The sequence below is a fragment of the Peromyscus californicus genome, unplaced genomic scaffold (assembly GCF_007827085.1).
Source record: "Peromyscus californicus insignis strain IS unplaced genomic scaffold, ASM782708v3 Scaffold_10__1_contigs__length_136768540, whole genome shotgun sequence".
NCBI classification, from domain to species: Eukaryota; Metazoa; Chordata; class Mammalia; order Rodentia; family Cricetidae; genus Peromyscus; species Peromyscus californicus.
Genome location: NW_026294391.1, coordinates 12,265,657 through 12,277,813, shown reverse-complemented (window position 1 = coordinate 12,277,813; position 12,157 = coordinate 12,265,657). Strand labels below are relative to the sequence as shown.

Here is a 12,157-nt window from a genome sequence, read left to right as displayed (position 1 = left end):
TGGGTCATGGACTCTGTCACTGGCCTGACCAAGACCTGTTACTTCTCTTTTGGTCCCTAATGAACAGGGATAAAATATGGGAGAGAGAAGCTCCCAGCCCCATCAGTAACTCATCTCATCTTTAGTCTTGGCATCGTACCTTGGAACAGTCAACACTTGCTTTTAAGAAGTAAAGGAGAGCAGCCACCACTGCTGGTGGCACAAAGGAACAATGGGTGGCTACACAGAGACCAGCTTTTTTGGAAACTCTTTGCATGTTACGTTCTGTACTGAGGATGTAAAACCTTTTCCTTCACTGCCTTCAATGATCCTGTTTGTGGAGGGACACAAGGCACTGGTGGGGCCTGTGGCCCTGCCCTGGCTGTGGAAGACCAGTCGGGGGTGGAGGTTTCAATGGGTTGTCTTTTTAGGGTGGGGAGGGGGAAGGCAGGCATCTGAGGAGTCACAAAGGAGTTTGGAATGATTAGATGTTTGCAAGAGCCGAATAATCTGTTCAGCAAATATTTATTGTAGGCCTGTGCCAGGAGCAGGAGGTCCTATTCCTAGTGTAGTGGGATACATTTGGGAACCTACCAGACCAAGGTCTCTGCCCTAAGGCTACACACAGTTTCTCAAAGTGAAATACAATAATCATAATGAATAAATTAGTTGGAGGTGTGGTAGATGAAAAAATGGACATTTGGTACAGGGGAAGAATGAAACTTCAAACCAAATGGATGGTTGGAAGTCGTAGTATTAAACAGTCATCACGGTAGGTTTCAGCAGATGAGATGAGGAAAGGCTCCCACAAAGGGGTATGTTAGCTGAGTGTGTGGACAGAGCAAGGCCTGGGGTGAGTGCGGCATACTTGGTATAACTCAGGCACAGCCTGTAGCTGAGCAGAATGTAGTGGGTGAAATCAGGGTGGTGGGACTAGGTTGGATCGTGCCTTGTGAACTCTGGGGAGGACTTTGATTTTGCTCTGAATGAGGCAGAAACAATGAGAGGGCTGTGAAGAGAAAAAGGATTGGGATGTGAGTCAGGACCTAACAGGATGATCACCCTGACTGCTGAGTAAAACAGTCTAAGCTAGAACGCAAAGGTAGAAGTGGGAGACCAATGAGAAGGCTACTAAGGTAGTACATGGTAAAGGAACTGTGGTCGTGCTGTGGAGTCAGGATCTCTTGACAGCAGAATAGGACTTTGGGTAAACTCCCAAGACATGGTAGTGGTTAAGGAATCTGCCTGTGTTCCATTGTGATACATTAAAGCTGTACTGTAGCCGGGATTCTGGAAAGGGTATAAGCACTCTGGCACAAGAGGATCGTAGCTGGTGTAGGTCCTTATCACTTTTTCCTTCCCTACTGCAGCCCCGGAAAGCCAGTGCCACATGCAGTTCAGCCACAGCAGCCGCCTCCAGTGGCCTGGAGGAATGGACTAGCCGGTCTCCACGGCAACGAAGTTCAGCCTCATCACCTGAGCACCCCGAACTGCATGCCGAACTAGGCATTAAGCCCCCTTCCCCAGGCACTGTGTTAGCTCTTGCCAAACCTCCTTCACCCTGTGCACCAGGTCAGTGAGTTGCTTTCAGGGTGCCTGCTTGGGCTGAGAGGCTCTGCTTGGTGGGCCCTACCTCTGACTGTTCATCTGCCTCAGGTACAAGCAGTCAGTTCTCGGCAGGGGCTGACCGAGCCACCTCTCCTCTTGTGTCCCTCTACCCTGCTCTGGAGTGCCGGGCCCTCATCCAGCAGATGTCCCCCTCTGCCTTTGGTAAGCTCCCTTAGGGGATGGGCCAGCTGGAAGTTGGGAAAGCCTGGAGGATTTTTGAACCACCCCCCACCCCCCCCCCCCCCCCCCCCCCCGGGCATCTTCCCAAATCAGAGGCAAGAGGGAAAATTTCAGGCCTAAAAGCTTTTCTCCACAGAGGTCGAGTAGGGTTTCACAGAGTTGAGGGATCCAGTGAGTGATTGGGACCTGGATGGCTTTTTCCAGGCATGAGGGAAATGGGGGGGCTGAGGACCCCCATCACCATTGTCCTCTTCTCTCTCCTGCCCAGCAGGTCTGAATGATTGGGATGATGATGAGATCCTAGCATCGGTGCTGGCAGTGTCCCAGCAGGAATACCTAGACAGTATGAAGAAAAACAAAGTGCACAGAGAGCCACCCCCGGACAAGAGTTGATGGAGACCGGGGACTGGACACCATCCCGCAAACCCCAACTCCTGCCCTTGATGCCACCCAACCTTCTTTGGCTTTCTTCCCTCTTGGCTTCCTTCCTTGGTTTCCTCTTTTCCACTTCCCTCTGGCTGGCCCACCCGTGCGCTCCGTCCATCTCATCCCTGCCACCGCCACCAGTCTCTGCCAGCTGATGTGCTGCCCTATTGCCCCTTGCACAGCACCATCTCAGCATTCCACCAGGGACTCTGGAAAGGGTGCCGAAGGTAGGCGAGAGGCACACAGAGACAGACCATCTGGCAGCCAGGCAGCCCCAGAAGAGAGACACTCACACAAAGGAAGTCTTCTGTTCGCCCTTCCTTACACATCAGATAAACTTGTTACCCCTCCCCAAAAAGAATGGCAGGAAAGGCGCGAGTGGGAAATTTTCCTTCCTAGTACCCCAAGAATCTGAGCCTTCAATCTTAAATTTTTCTTTATTAAAATGTACTTTTATCTTATAAAAATCATGAAATCAAAAACGATGCCCATGGCAACACTGGTTCTGAGGGTGGCATCTCCGGTTTGGAGTCGGGCAAGCTGGTCATGGGGCATGGTGGGCAGGCAAAGAGATGGATTTCTGCTGTCTTCTGGCCTCCAGCTCCTCGGAGGGGCCGAAGATGGAGCCAGAGGAAGGTGGCGGGGTTGCAGGCGGCAGACTGGCTTTGGACAATGAGACCCTGACCTTGCTGCATTCCTATTGCTTCCACGGCCACTAGTTTGTTTGCAATCTTGAGGTGGGGGGTCTCTTTGGAGACCATGGCCACTACCCAAGATTGGAGTTTAGGGAGTGGGAGCAGCCTCTGCAGATGGGGCACCCGTGCCCTGCAGGTGTTGACAAGATCCACCATCTGTAATGTCCTTGGCACAATAAAACCAAATGTCAGTTTCCCTGAGCAACTCTGTTCTGTGTGGGGCAGGGGTGGATGGGCCTCTGGGAAGGACAGAGTTTGGTTTGACCTGAGGTCTACTTGTTCTCCAGTAGGTGCTGTCTGTAGCTGGGGTTCATCTTTGATCTGTTTATTAAGTTAACTTCTTGCCAGGTGCAGTCAGTGTACGTAGAGCCCAGGCGGTTGAAACTAACCTGGGCCATATAACCAAGATTCTGGTTCTTAACAGAACCAGCAACAACCAAACTCTTCTAGTACTGGGTCACGCCTTTGATCCCAGCACTGGGGAGGCAGAGGCAGGTGGATCTATGAGTTTCGGGCCAGCCTGCTCTACAGAGTAGAGTTGCAGGCTTGCTGAGCTACACAGTGAGACACTTTTCTCAGGAATTATAAACTTCTTCAGTATCAAGTCTACTTTGTTTGAAGCCCCTACTCCCACCTACCATAGTTCCAAATGGGAGCCTAGGGCTAATTAAGGACTGTTTGAAGTAAAGGCCATGACTGAATTATGTCTGCATTTCCACTCTCAACCCTCATATTCATTCTTATGATAATCTGATGGAGAAATAAACAGTTAGCTATGTGAGTTTAGTCAGAGTGACCAGAGGTAACCCCTGCCTGACTGGGTTGTAAGAAACTGGAGAATGAAATGGCTAAATCCGTTTCTGTTGTTGTTTCCAAATTCTTTTGACACCTCTGTCCATCCCTCCTAGGGTTTGTAAAGCCCAGGTTGAGAAGGCTGGCTGACCCTCAGATTTTCTCAAAACAGTGTTCCCCCGATGCCTCAGTGGGGTCCCTGCAGAAGGCTGTGTGTGGTGGCCCCACAGTGAGGGTGTGGTTCTCCCGGTGGACGGCTGCAGGGTATCTGAGATACATGGTCAAGCATGAGCATGCCAAGAGGGTTGATTGCAAATCTATCTGCACTTTCTAGCTGTGTGGCTTTGGACTGTCTTTGAGTTTAAAGTGCCCCATCTGCAACTACAGGGGTGATTAATGTCTGCTACCTCATGCTCTGATTTGTGAGTATTGACAGAGAATGTGTATGGTCAATAATGTACTACTGGGAACAGTGCCTGGTACATTTGTAGAGCACAAATGTTGGGGGTATTACCGTATTTTGTAAGTTTGTACCATTTGGCCTCAGCCTGCCTCTTGCTACTCTTGGCTTTCACTTGCACTTTGCCCTAACCCTGTCTTCAGCTACCATCCTTATTTGTCTTTTAAGACAAAGGGGTCACCTGAGAAAACCCCATGTGATCTCATTCACGTTCTCACTTCTGTCTACAACTATCCCCAATAACTGTACTAGAAATAAACTTCTGGGCTGGGGCTGTGATGCTTACTTATCTTGTTTGTTCGTCTCTTAAGATCTACCCCTGCACTAAAGCCTGTCAGGCTCATAGGAAAACACCTAGTAACGTTGGATGAATGAAGGGAAATTAAATGTAACCGTTAGGCTTTTGTGTGTCTATCTGTGCCTGTGACCACAGTGAATCTACCAGTTTCTCTGCATTTCAGTGTCTCTGGCGGAGTGTGTATGTGTCTGTGTCCGATGAGGGCTTGTTTCCAGGTGTGTCAGATGGTGACTGAGTGTGGGACTCTGCCCATGACAGTTTGTGTCTGGGATCTGAGAGAAGTGCATGTCTGCGTGGGCCTGTCAGCAACAGTGCATCTGTAGTTTGTCTGGATACTTTCAGTGAGAGGGCTGCATGTCTGATAGTGTGTATGTGATTGGATCTATTTTTGTGACATTGCTTATCTATGTGGTGCTTAGATCACTATATGCCTGCTTTGGGGTGTGTGTGTGTGTGTGTGTGTGTGTGTGTGTGTGTGTGTGTGTGTGTGCGCGCACGTGTGCGCAAAACTATATTCTTGTGACAGAATCTGGGTCCCTCATTTCTGGGGCAGTACAAATCTTGATGTAAATGTGGGTATCTGGTGGTGGTGCTGCTGTGCTTGTAACAAGTTTGTCACTTTCTGGTGGGACATACAGTGTTAATTGACCCCATGGGACAGAATGAGTAAAGTCATATCACTGAGTGTTTCTGGGATATTGTTTTCTGGGTGTATCTTCATGTGCATCTAGGTCTAGGACGAGTCTGCCCGAATATATCTGACTGTACCTTTGATGGTCCTCCCTCCCTCTGTGTATGTCTGTGTGTCAGTAAGTGACTTGCACACGTGATTAGAGGTCAAAAAACAACTTGTGGGGATTGAATACAGGTTGGAAGACCTGGTAGCAAATACCCTTTTCCTCTGAGCCATCTCCTCTGCAGTTCTTTTGGTTTTAAGTTACATTCTCATTATGTTGCCCAGTCTGGCCTCCGATACATGACGGTCCTCCTGACTCAGCATACAGAGTGTGAGGATTTCACGTGGACTCTACAATGCCTAGCTTTCCATGTGTATTTAGGGTGTGGGGCTGTCTTCCTGGACATGAGGCCCTCTGGATGTTTACACAGACGTGCCTAGGGCAGTTGTACCACTTCTTCAGCCTTTCAGTTCCCAGCTCTTCTACAAGGAAGTTGTACTTCACACAAGAACCAAGCAAGCCCTTGCCATTACATATTCTAGACCCACTGACTGGGTCCAGGGCTAAGTATAACCAGGTTTGTGTAGGATAATGGCAATTAAAAAAAAAACACCCTATAGGTGCCAAACTGCCATTGACCGCCCTGCTCCCCTTCCTTGTCATGGTGGTGATAAATAAGCTATCCTTTCCTGAAGAATGGACCAGCTCTTCTATAAGGGCCTGGTTACAGCTTTGAGGCAAAAGCTGACTGAACTTGGGTGAGAGACACCCTTGCTTGATAGGATCCTGCCTAGCTCCAGGTTCTGAATCTTTTTTTTTTCCTCTCAAGACAAGGTTTCTCATATAATAGTCCTGGCTGTCCTGGAACTCACAGAGATCCCCTGCCTCTGCCTCCTGGGATTAAAGGCTTGTGCCACCACTCCCCCGCCCCTCCCCGCCAGGTTCTGATTTTTAAAAGCTTGCTTGGCATAGTATCCGATCCCAAGGCTGGAAAGCGGCGGTAACAAACCTGCGCCCTAGGAAGGGAGGCTGCGCTTTTTTTTTAAGTGTGTATACACACCCCACCACACCAACAACCAAAACAAACGGGGTTGTCGCAAAGGGATTCCCAGAACCTGTTCGAGCGTGCGTGAGTGCGTGTGCGCGCGCGCGCGCGCGCGTGTCTGTGCGTGTGTGTTTGCGCGCGCGCGGCCGCCCCCGCCCCCACATTTGCATACAGTCCCCGCCTCCGCGGAGGAACCTGGCGTGTATTTGCATAAGGGGCACTTGAAACGTTGATGGTGGCATGCAAATAAGGACTGGCTCCGATTGGCCGGGGTACAGCAGGTGCCGCGTCCGGATTGATCAAAGCCAGGTGGGCGGGGCTGTCGCGCAGGGCGACTCTCCGGGAGGCGCGTGCCCCGGCTCAGTAGCATTGGGGCTGGCGCGCGCGACGAATCTTAACGCTGCGCCGTCTGCGGGCGCTTCCGGGCCACCAGATTCCCTGCCTTCCACCCTGGCGCCCCCCAGCCCTGGCTCTCCGGCCGCTCTGCCCCGGGCATCCACGCCCTGCGGGCTCAGCGGATTCAGCGGGCTCAATCTGCGCAGCGCCTCCTCCATGTTGACCAAGCCTCTGCAGGGGCTTCCTTCGCCCCCTGTGACCCCCACGCAGCCTCCAGGTGAGCGCAGCCTCCCGTAACACAAGCAGGTTGGGTGGACTGGAATGGTGGGTGCCGGTGTGGGGGCGAGAGAGTCACGGCTGGGATCAGAGTACACCGCCACCCTGACTTCCTCGCCTCCGCTTGCGTAGGTGGCAAGAATCGGGCAGCTTTCGAGGCCGAATACCGACTTGGCCCCCTCCTGGGTAAGGGAGGCTTTGGCACCGTCTTCGCGGGACACCGCGTCACGGATAGACGTCAGGTATCCCCCTACAGGGGTTCTGGGAGGGTCAGGTGTTTGGGCGAAGGATGGTGGTGGGGTGGCGGGGACGGAGATGCCAGTTGCTCCAGTGGGGAGCCTGCAAATGTGTAGTAGAGTCATAAGGAGCAGGGTTGCTATGTGTGTGAGTGCTCGCGCCTGTCTGCAGTTCAGGTGGGTATGAGGGTGGGCAGGAATTCTGGAAGACTGGGTATTCCTGCTGGGAAGGGGGCATATCTTCAGGACTCGACCCCAAGATCCACGGAATTTGCGTGCGTGCGTGCGTGCGTGCTTGTGTGTCTGTGTCTGTGTGTGTGCGTGTGTGTGTCTGGGAAAGTGGTTTTTTTTTTTTAAGTAGGTGTTAAGTGTGGAGTCGTGAGAACAAGAATCCAGATACAGAGTTGTTGTGTTCTGGAGATGGGTAGGATGATGGAGGAGGGCTTGCGATGTCAAAAAACTTAGATTTTGAATGTGGGGATATGGGTCAATGGTGGATCTTTTGTCCACCATTCACAAGCACTGAGTTCAATACCAACATCACGGGGTGGGGGGGTGTAGGGAGACAGTGGGAAAGAGAGAAAACAAAAGACAAAAAAACTCCGTTCTGGATTTCAGGGGGTCTTCATGCTTTCCTGACAAGAGCTCAGGAGTAAAGATGTTAGATGGCTGGAGTGAACTTGCTGCTTCTGGGGACTTCAGAGTGCTGGACAGGCATTCGAGCTCCAGTGGGTGTGATATGTATGAGAACTGGAAATACCAGCGTGCAGAGATTGGAATTAGGCAGAGGGTCTAGATTGAGTAGAGTCTGGGATCACCGGCTGGCCCCCTTATCTCAGCATTTTTTTCTAGGTGGCTATCAAAGTAATCTCCCGGAACCGTGTGCTAGGCTGGTCCACCGTGGTGAGTGTCTTTGGTGTAACACGTCATGACCCGTGGACTCCATCACCGAACTCACCTCCTGATTTTTTTCTAGGGGATATATGATTCCCTGGGCCCTGAAACCGTGAGAACCCCACCAGCCTGTGTTTACTGCCTTTATGTGATAGTACTGATTTCACCTCAATTTCCCCAGAGCTCTGGATTCTCCTCTCAAACTCTCCTTTCGCATCCTTTTTCCAAACACGGCTTCTGGGGCTGTTCACAGGACATGCTGGTGGGGAAGGAGGGGCTTAGGTCACTGGTTGTCATGGTGATGCTGGCTGCTTCTCTCCTGCCACCCGGAGAACGCTAACGGACATCAGGGCGGGTCTGGGCAAATTGTAGGTAAGAGAGCTCCCCCTGGCGTGCATTTCAGACAGTCTGTGCCGGCCCTGGGTCGGAGAGGGAGGGTGAGCCTGCGCAGTAACTGAATTTGCGTCTCCGTGAGAAAACCTGTCTGCGACTGTGCAAGTTAGTGGGCCTGTAAAGGGCCTAACCTGAGGCAACAAGACCCTTCTCACTGCCTGTTCACGTTGGGGGTGATGGTGGTGGCGTTATTGAGTTGTGCCAGTTGATTAGTAAGACTGATAAAACATCTTATTCATTAAATGTTTGCTTTGTGCCAGGTCCTTTTGCAATTAATCACTGTAAGCTGTTTTGAACAAATGAAAGCCAGGATTGGTGGTGCGCACCTGTAATCCCAACATTCAAGCAGCTAGGATTTCGGGGAATTTGAGGCCAGCTTGGGCTACATGGCAAGATCCTGTCTCAAAAATGAGACAAAATTTAAAAGCCAGAGAACAGCCATGCAGTGGCATAATTATAGGCACTTTGTAAAGTACGACATTCATTGGAATTCAATATGTACTCGATCTCTTTTACTAACTGCTCTCTCTGTCTAGCATACTGAGTCTTACTCTGTTACTGGGCGCTGCTGGCCCCTCAACACTTATACAATAGTATATTTAACTATATTTTAAAAAATAGTATATTTTTTCAGTGCTAGCCCCTCTTTGCTGTAAAGTACTTCCATTTACAAACATTTATGGAGTATCTAGTGTGCATAAAACTTTCCCTGATCTGGATGTTGGCTAACAAGACAGGCAGATATATTTCATGATTGACAGTGCTTCTGCGGGGGGACTTAAATTAGAAAACACATGGAAAGCCAGGCATGGTGGTGCACACTTTAATCCCAGCACTCTGGAGGTAGAGGCAGGTGGATCTCTTGAGTTCCAGGCCAGCTTGGTCTATGTACAGATCCTGTCTCAAGCTCCCTCCCCCCTAAAAAGAAAACACTTCAACTTATTCAAATATTTACTGAGCTGCTACATGCCAGATGTATATGGTCTCTGCTTATTCACTCCAATGGGTTTGAGCCTTTGAGAGGACACGGAGGTCTAGGAAGGGAAATGGCTTGCTAAAGGCCAAAATCAGTGCTCTGAAAATAAACTTTGATATATTGACAATAGGGCTACAGACTTAACATCTACCTTCTTTTTTTTTTTTTTCTTTTCATTTCCCACCCCAGTCAGACTCAGTCACTTGTCCACTTGAGGTAGCACTGCTGTGGAAGGTGGGCGAAGGCAATGGGCATCCAGGTGTGATACGCCTGCTTGACTGGTTTGAGACACCAGAGGGCTTCATGCTGGTCCTTGAGCGGCCTATGCCCGCCCAGGATCTTTTTGACTACATCACAGAGAAGGGCCCACTGGGTGAAAGCCGTAGCCGCAGCTTCTTTACCCAAGTAGTGGCAGCTGTCCAGCACTGCCATGCCCGTGGAGTTGTCCATCGTGATATCAAGGATGAGAACATCCTGATAGACCTGTGCCGTGGTTGTATTAAGCTCATTGATTTTGGTTCTGGTGCCCTGCTGCATGATGAACCGTACACGGACTTTGATGGTAAGGCTTTTCTTCCCTACAATTTATAGTGGGAGGGCTGTTTTTAATCTTTAATTCTTCTGGCTTTCGAGCTTTAGTATCGGGTTGTCCTTGTAACCTTTGACCTATATCGTCCCCTTTAAGGTTCTTGATTCTCAAGCCTAGATCTCTGATAAAGTTCATCTTACAGTTCCTTAACCTTCTGGGCTCTTATTTTTCAGTGTGGGGATCTTATTAGTGTTGGTTTTTGTTTGGGTTTGCTTTTGGTGAGGTGATCTGTTAACTTGGAAGTACTCTTTTTATGCTATTTTGCTGCTGACAGGACTCTGCTATTAAATTTGAATCGTTACTGCTCCAGCAAGCAGATGCTCTCCTTTAATTTACAGTTCACACTTGTAGGGGGGACACGGGTTGAGGAAGGGCATGGTCAGAGAAAGATCTAATCCTTGGCTTGTGTGCAGGGACCAGGGTGTATAGCCCTCCAGAGTGGATCTCTCGACACCAGTACCATGCCCTCCCGGCTACTGTCTGGTCACTAGGCGTTCTCCTCTATGACATGGTCTGTGGGGACATTCCCTTCGAGAGGGACCAGGAGATTCTAGAGGCTGAGCTCCACTTCCCTGCTCATGTCTCCCCAGGTGAGGCCCACACTGACCCCAGCCCAACAGGCTTCGCTCCTCGCAGGACTGGGGACCCTTTGCTGACCGCTAATCTCCTCTGTGCTTCTTATCCCCACAGATTGCTGTGCCCTAATCCGCCGGTGCCTGGCCCCTAAACCCTGTTCCCGACCCTCACTGGAGGAGATTCTACTGGACCCTTGGATGAAAACACCAGCTGAAGAAGCACCCATCAATCCCTCCAAAGGAAGCCCCAACCCCTTACCCTGGTCCCTGCTTCCCTAGGCCCAGCCAGGCTCTCTGGTTGGAGTCCCATGGTCATGCTACAGGGATAGATGGACATCTGTTGACCTGGTTGTACAGGTTGTTAAAAATCCAGTATTACTAAGGTCAGGGAATAAGGATCAGGGGTCAGAAGATAGCCAAGTCTGCCCAGTTCCTATCCCAATCCTGTGAAGGAGCTCTCCTCTCTGAACCTGGGGTCCCTTGTTTGGGAGGGGGGAGTTACTTGTTTCTTGTTCTGTTAAGGATGTTTATTTGGTTGGATTCCTTCCCTTCTGGGCCCTAAGATTCTTATTCTGACATTGTAGTCCCTACACTGGCACCTCCTATACTACTGCACAAACTTAGACACTTAGTTCACATGCTCTCACTCGGGCAAGGGTGCTTTCCTTAAAATACCCCAGCAGCTCTTTAGCAAAAGGGCCCTTACCCTGGGATCTCATTCAGCTGCTGCTTGCCTGCCTTAGACCAGAAAATAATTATTCTGGGGAAGGTAATGCCCTATTAAGCCCTATTAATTAGTATCCCAGTGCTTTTTTTTTTTCTTTTCTTTTTCTTTTTTTTTTGGTGAGGGGACCCTACTGTTATCCCAAGTGCTCTTATTCTGGTGAGAAGAACCTTACTTCCATAATTTGGGAAGGAATGGGAGATGGACATCATCGGACACCACCAGAGACTAGGATGGGATGGATGGTTTTGGGGGGATGGAATGGAGGAAATAAGTCTTACTGTTTGTTCTCCTGGGGTCCCCCCTCTCCAACTTTTGCTGCCTCCTCCTGAGCCAGGATTGTCCAGTGGCAAACTGTAAATATGTGCTGGAGGTAGGAGAGCTGCAGGTGTGCCCTCCTGTCCCTTCTCCCCCTGCCTGGATTATTTAAAAAGCCATGTGTGGAAACCTATTTAATTAATAAATAATGAAGTCACAAGTGGAGCATATACTGAATGCTGAGTTTAGGAGACGGCTGGAGAAGAATCTCCAGGAAAAACCCAGTCAGAGAGCTGGGCCAGTTTGACGGTTTTTGTTTTGTTTTTAGATGGGGTCTTTTGAAACCTAAGCTAGCCACAAATTTGGAGTGCTGGGATTTACTTGCACAAAAATAAATCCCAGGCTCCAACTGGAATCTTTCTAGCACTTTCTGTGTAGCTCTTAACTTTAAATCTTAATTTTGTCTTTACTTTCATGCTCCTCCTTTGCATCTTCTTCAACTCACCTCCCTAGGTTTCTCTAATCCTGGCGTCAATTGTCCTGAACCCTGCCCCTCATTTTCCTCTATTATGGGGACTAGCCCTCCCTACTCTAGTTCAACAGTGAATCTAGCCGCAGGCTTGTGGCTCGCTTGTCCCGCCTTCTCGAAAGTCCGGTTCCTCCCAGTTGGCTTACGGCCCTTAGAGGGCGGGACCTGGCTCGGAGATGGGAATAAAACTGAGGTTCTGATGGGAAAAGGG

General features: G+C 50.0%; 2 protein-coding genes across 6 annotated transcripts in view; both read left to right on the top strand.

The window, feature by feature from the left end:
* Positions 1–4,425, top strand: part of Otud5 (OTU deubiquitinase 5) — a 35,000-nt gene extending 30,575 nt beyond the window's left edge. For 3 of the 5 annotated variants that reach the window (XM_052747366.1, XM_052747095.1, XM_052747262.1), the window contains 3 exons: positions 1,350–1,551; positions 1,636–1,749; positions 2,036–4,425. In XM_052747366.1, the coding sequence (XP_052603326.1) occupies positions 1,350–1,551; positions 1,636–1,749; positions 2,036–2,160 (441 nt within the window). In that variant the 3' untranslated portion in view covers positions 2,161–4,425. The remainder of the gene's footprint in view (positions 1–1,349; positions 1,552–1,635; positions 1,750–2,035) is intronic. The other 2 variants (XM_052747177.1, XM_052747333.1) reach the window with 1 other exon arrangement.
* Positions 4,426–6,415: 1,990 nt separating this feature from the next.
* Positions 6,416–11,642, top strand: Pim2 (Pim-2 proto-oncogene, serine/threonine kinase). The gene is made up of 6 exons (XM_052746131.1): positions 6,416–6,773; positions 6,905–7,014; positions 7,861–7,911; positions 9,461–9,833; positions 10,274–10,450; positions 10,551–11,642. Exons 1-6 carry the CDS (start codon positions 6,713–6,715, stop codon positions 10,712–10,714), a joined length of 936 nt encoding a protein of 311 aa, XP_052602091.1. The 5' UTR covers positions 6,416–6,712; the 3' UTR covers positions 10,715–11,642.
* Positions 11,643–12,157: the final 515 nt, after the last annotated feature.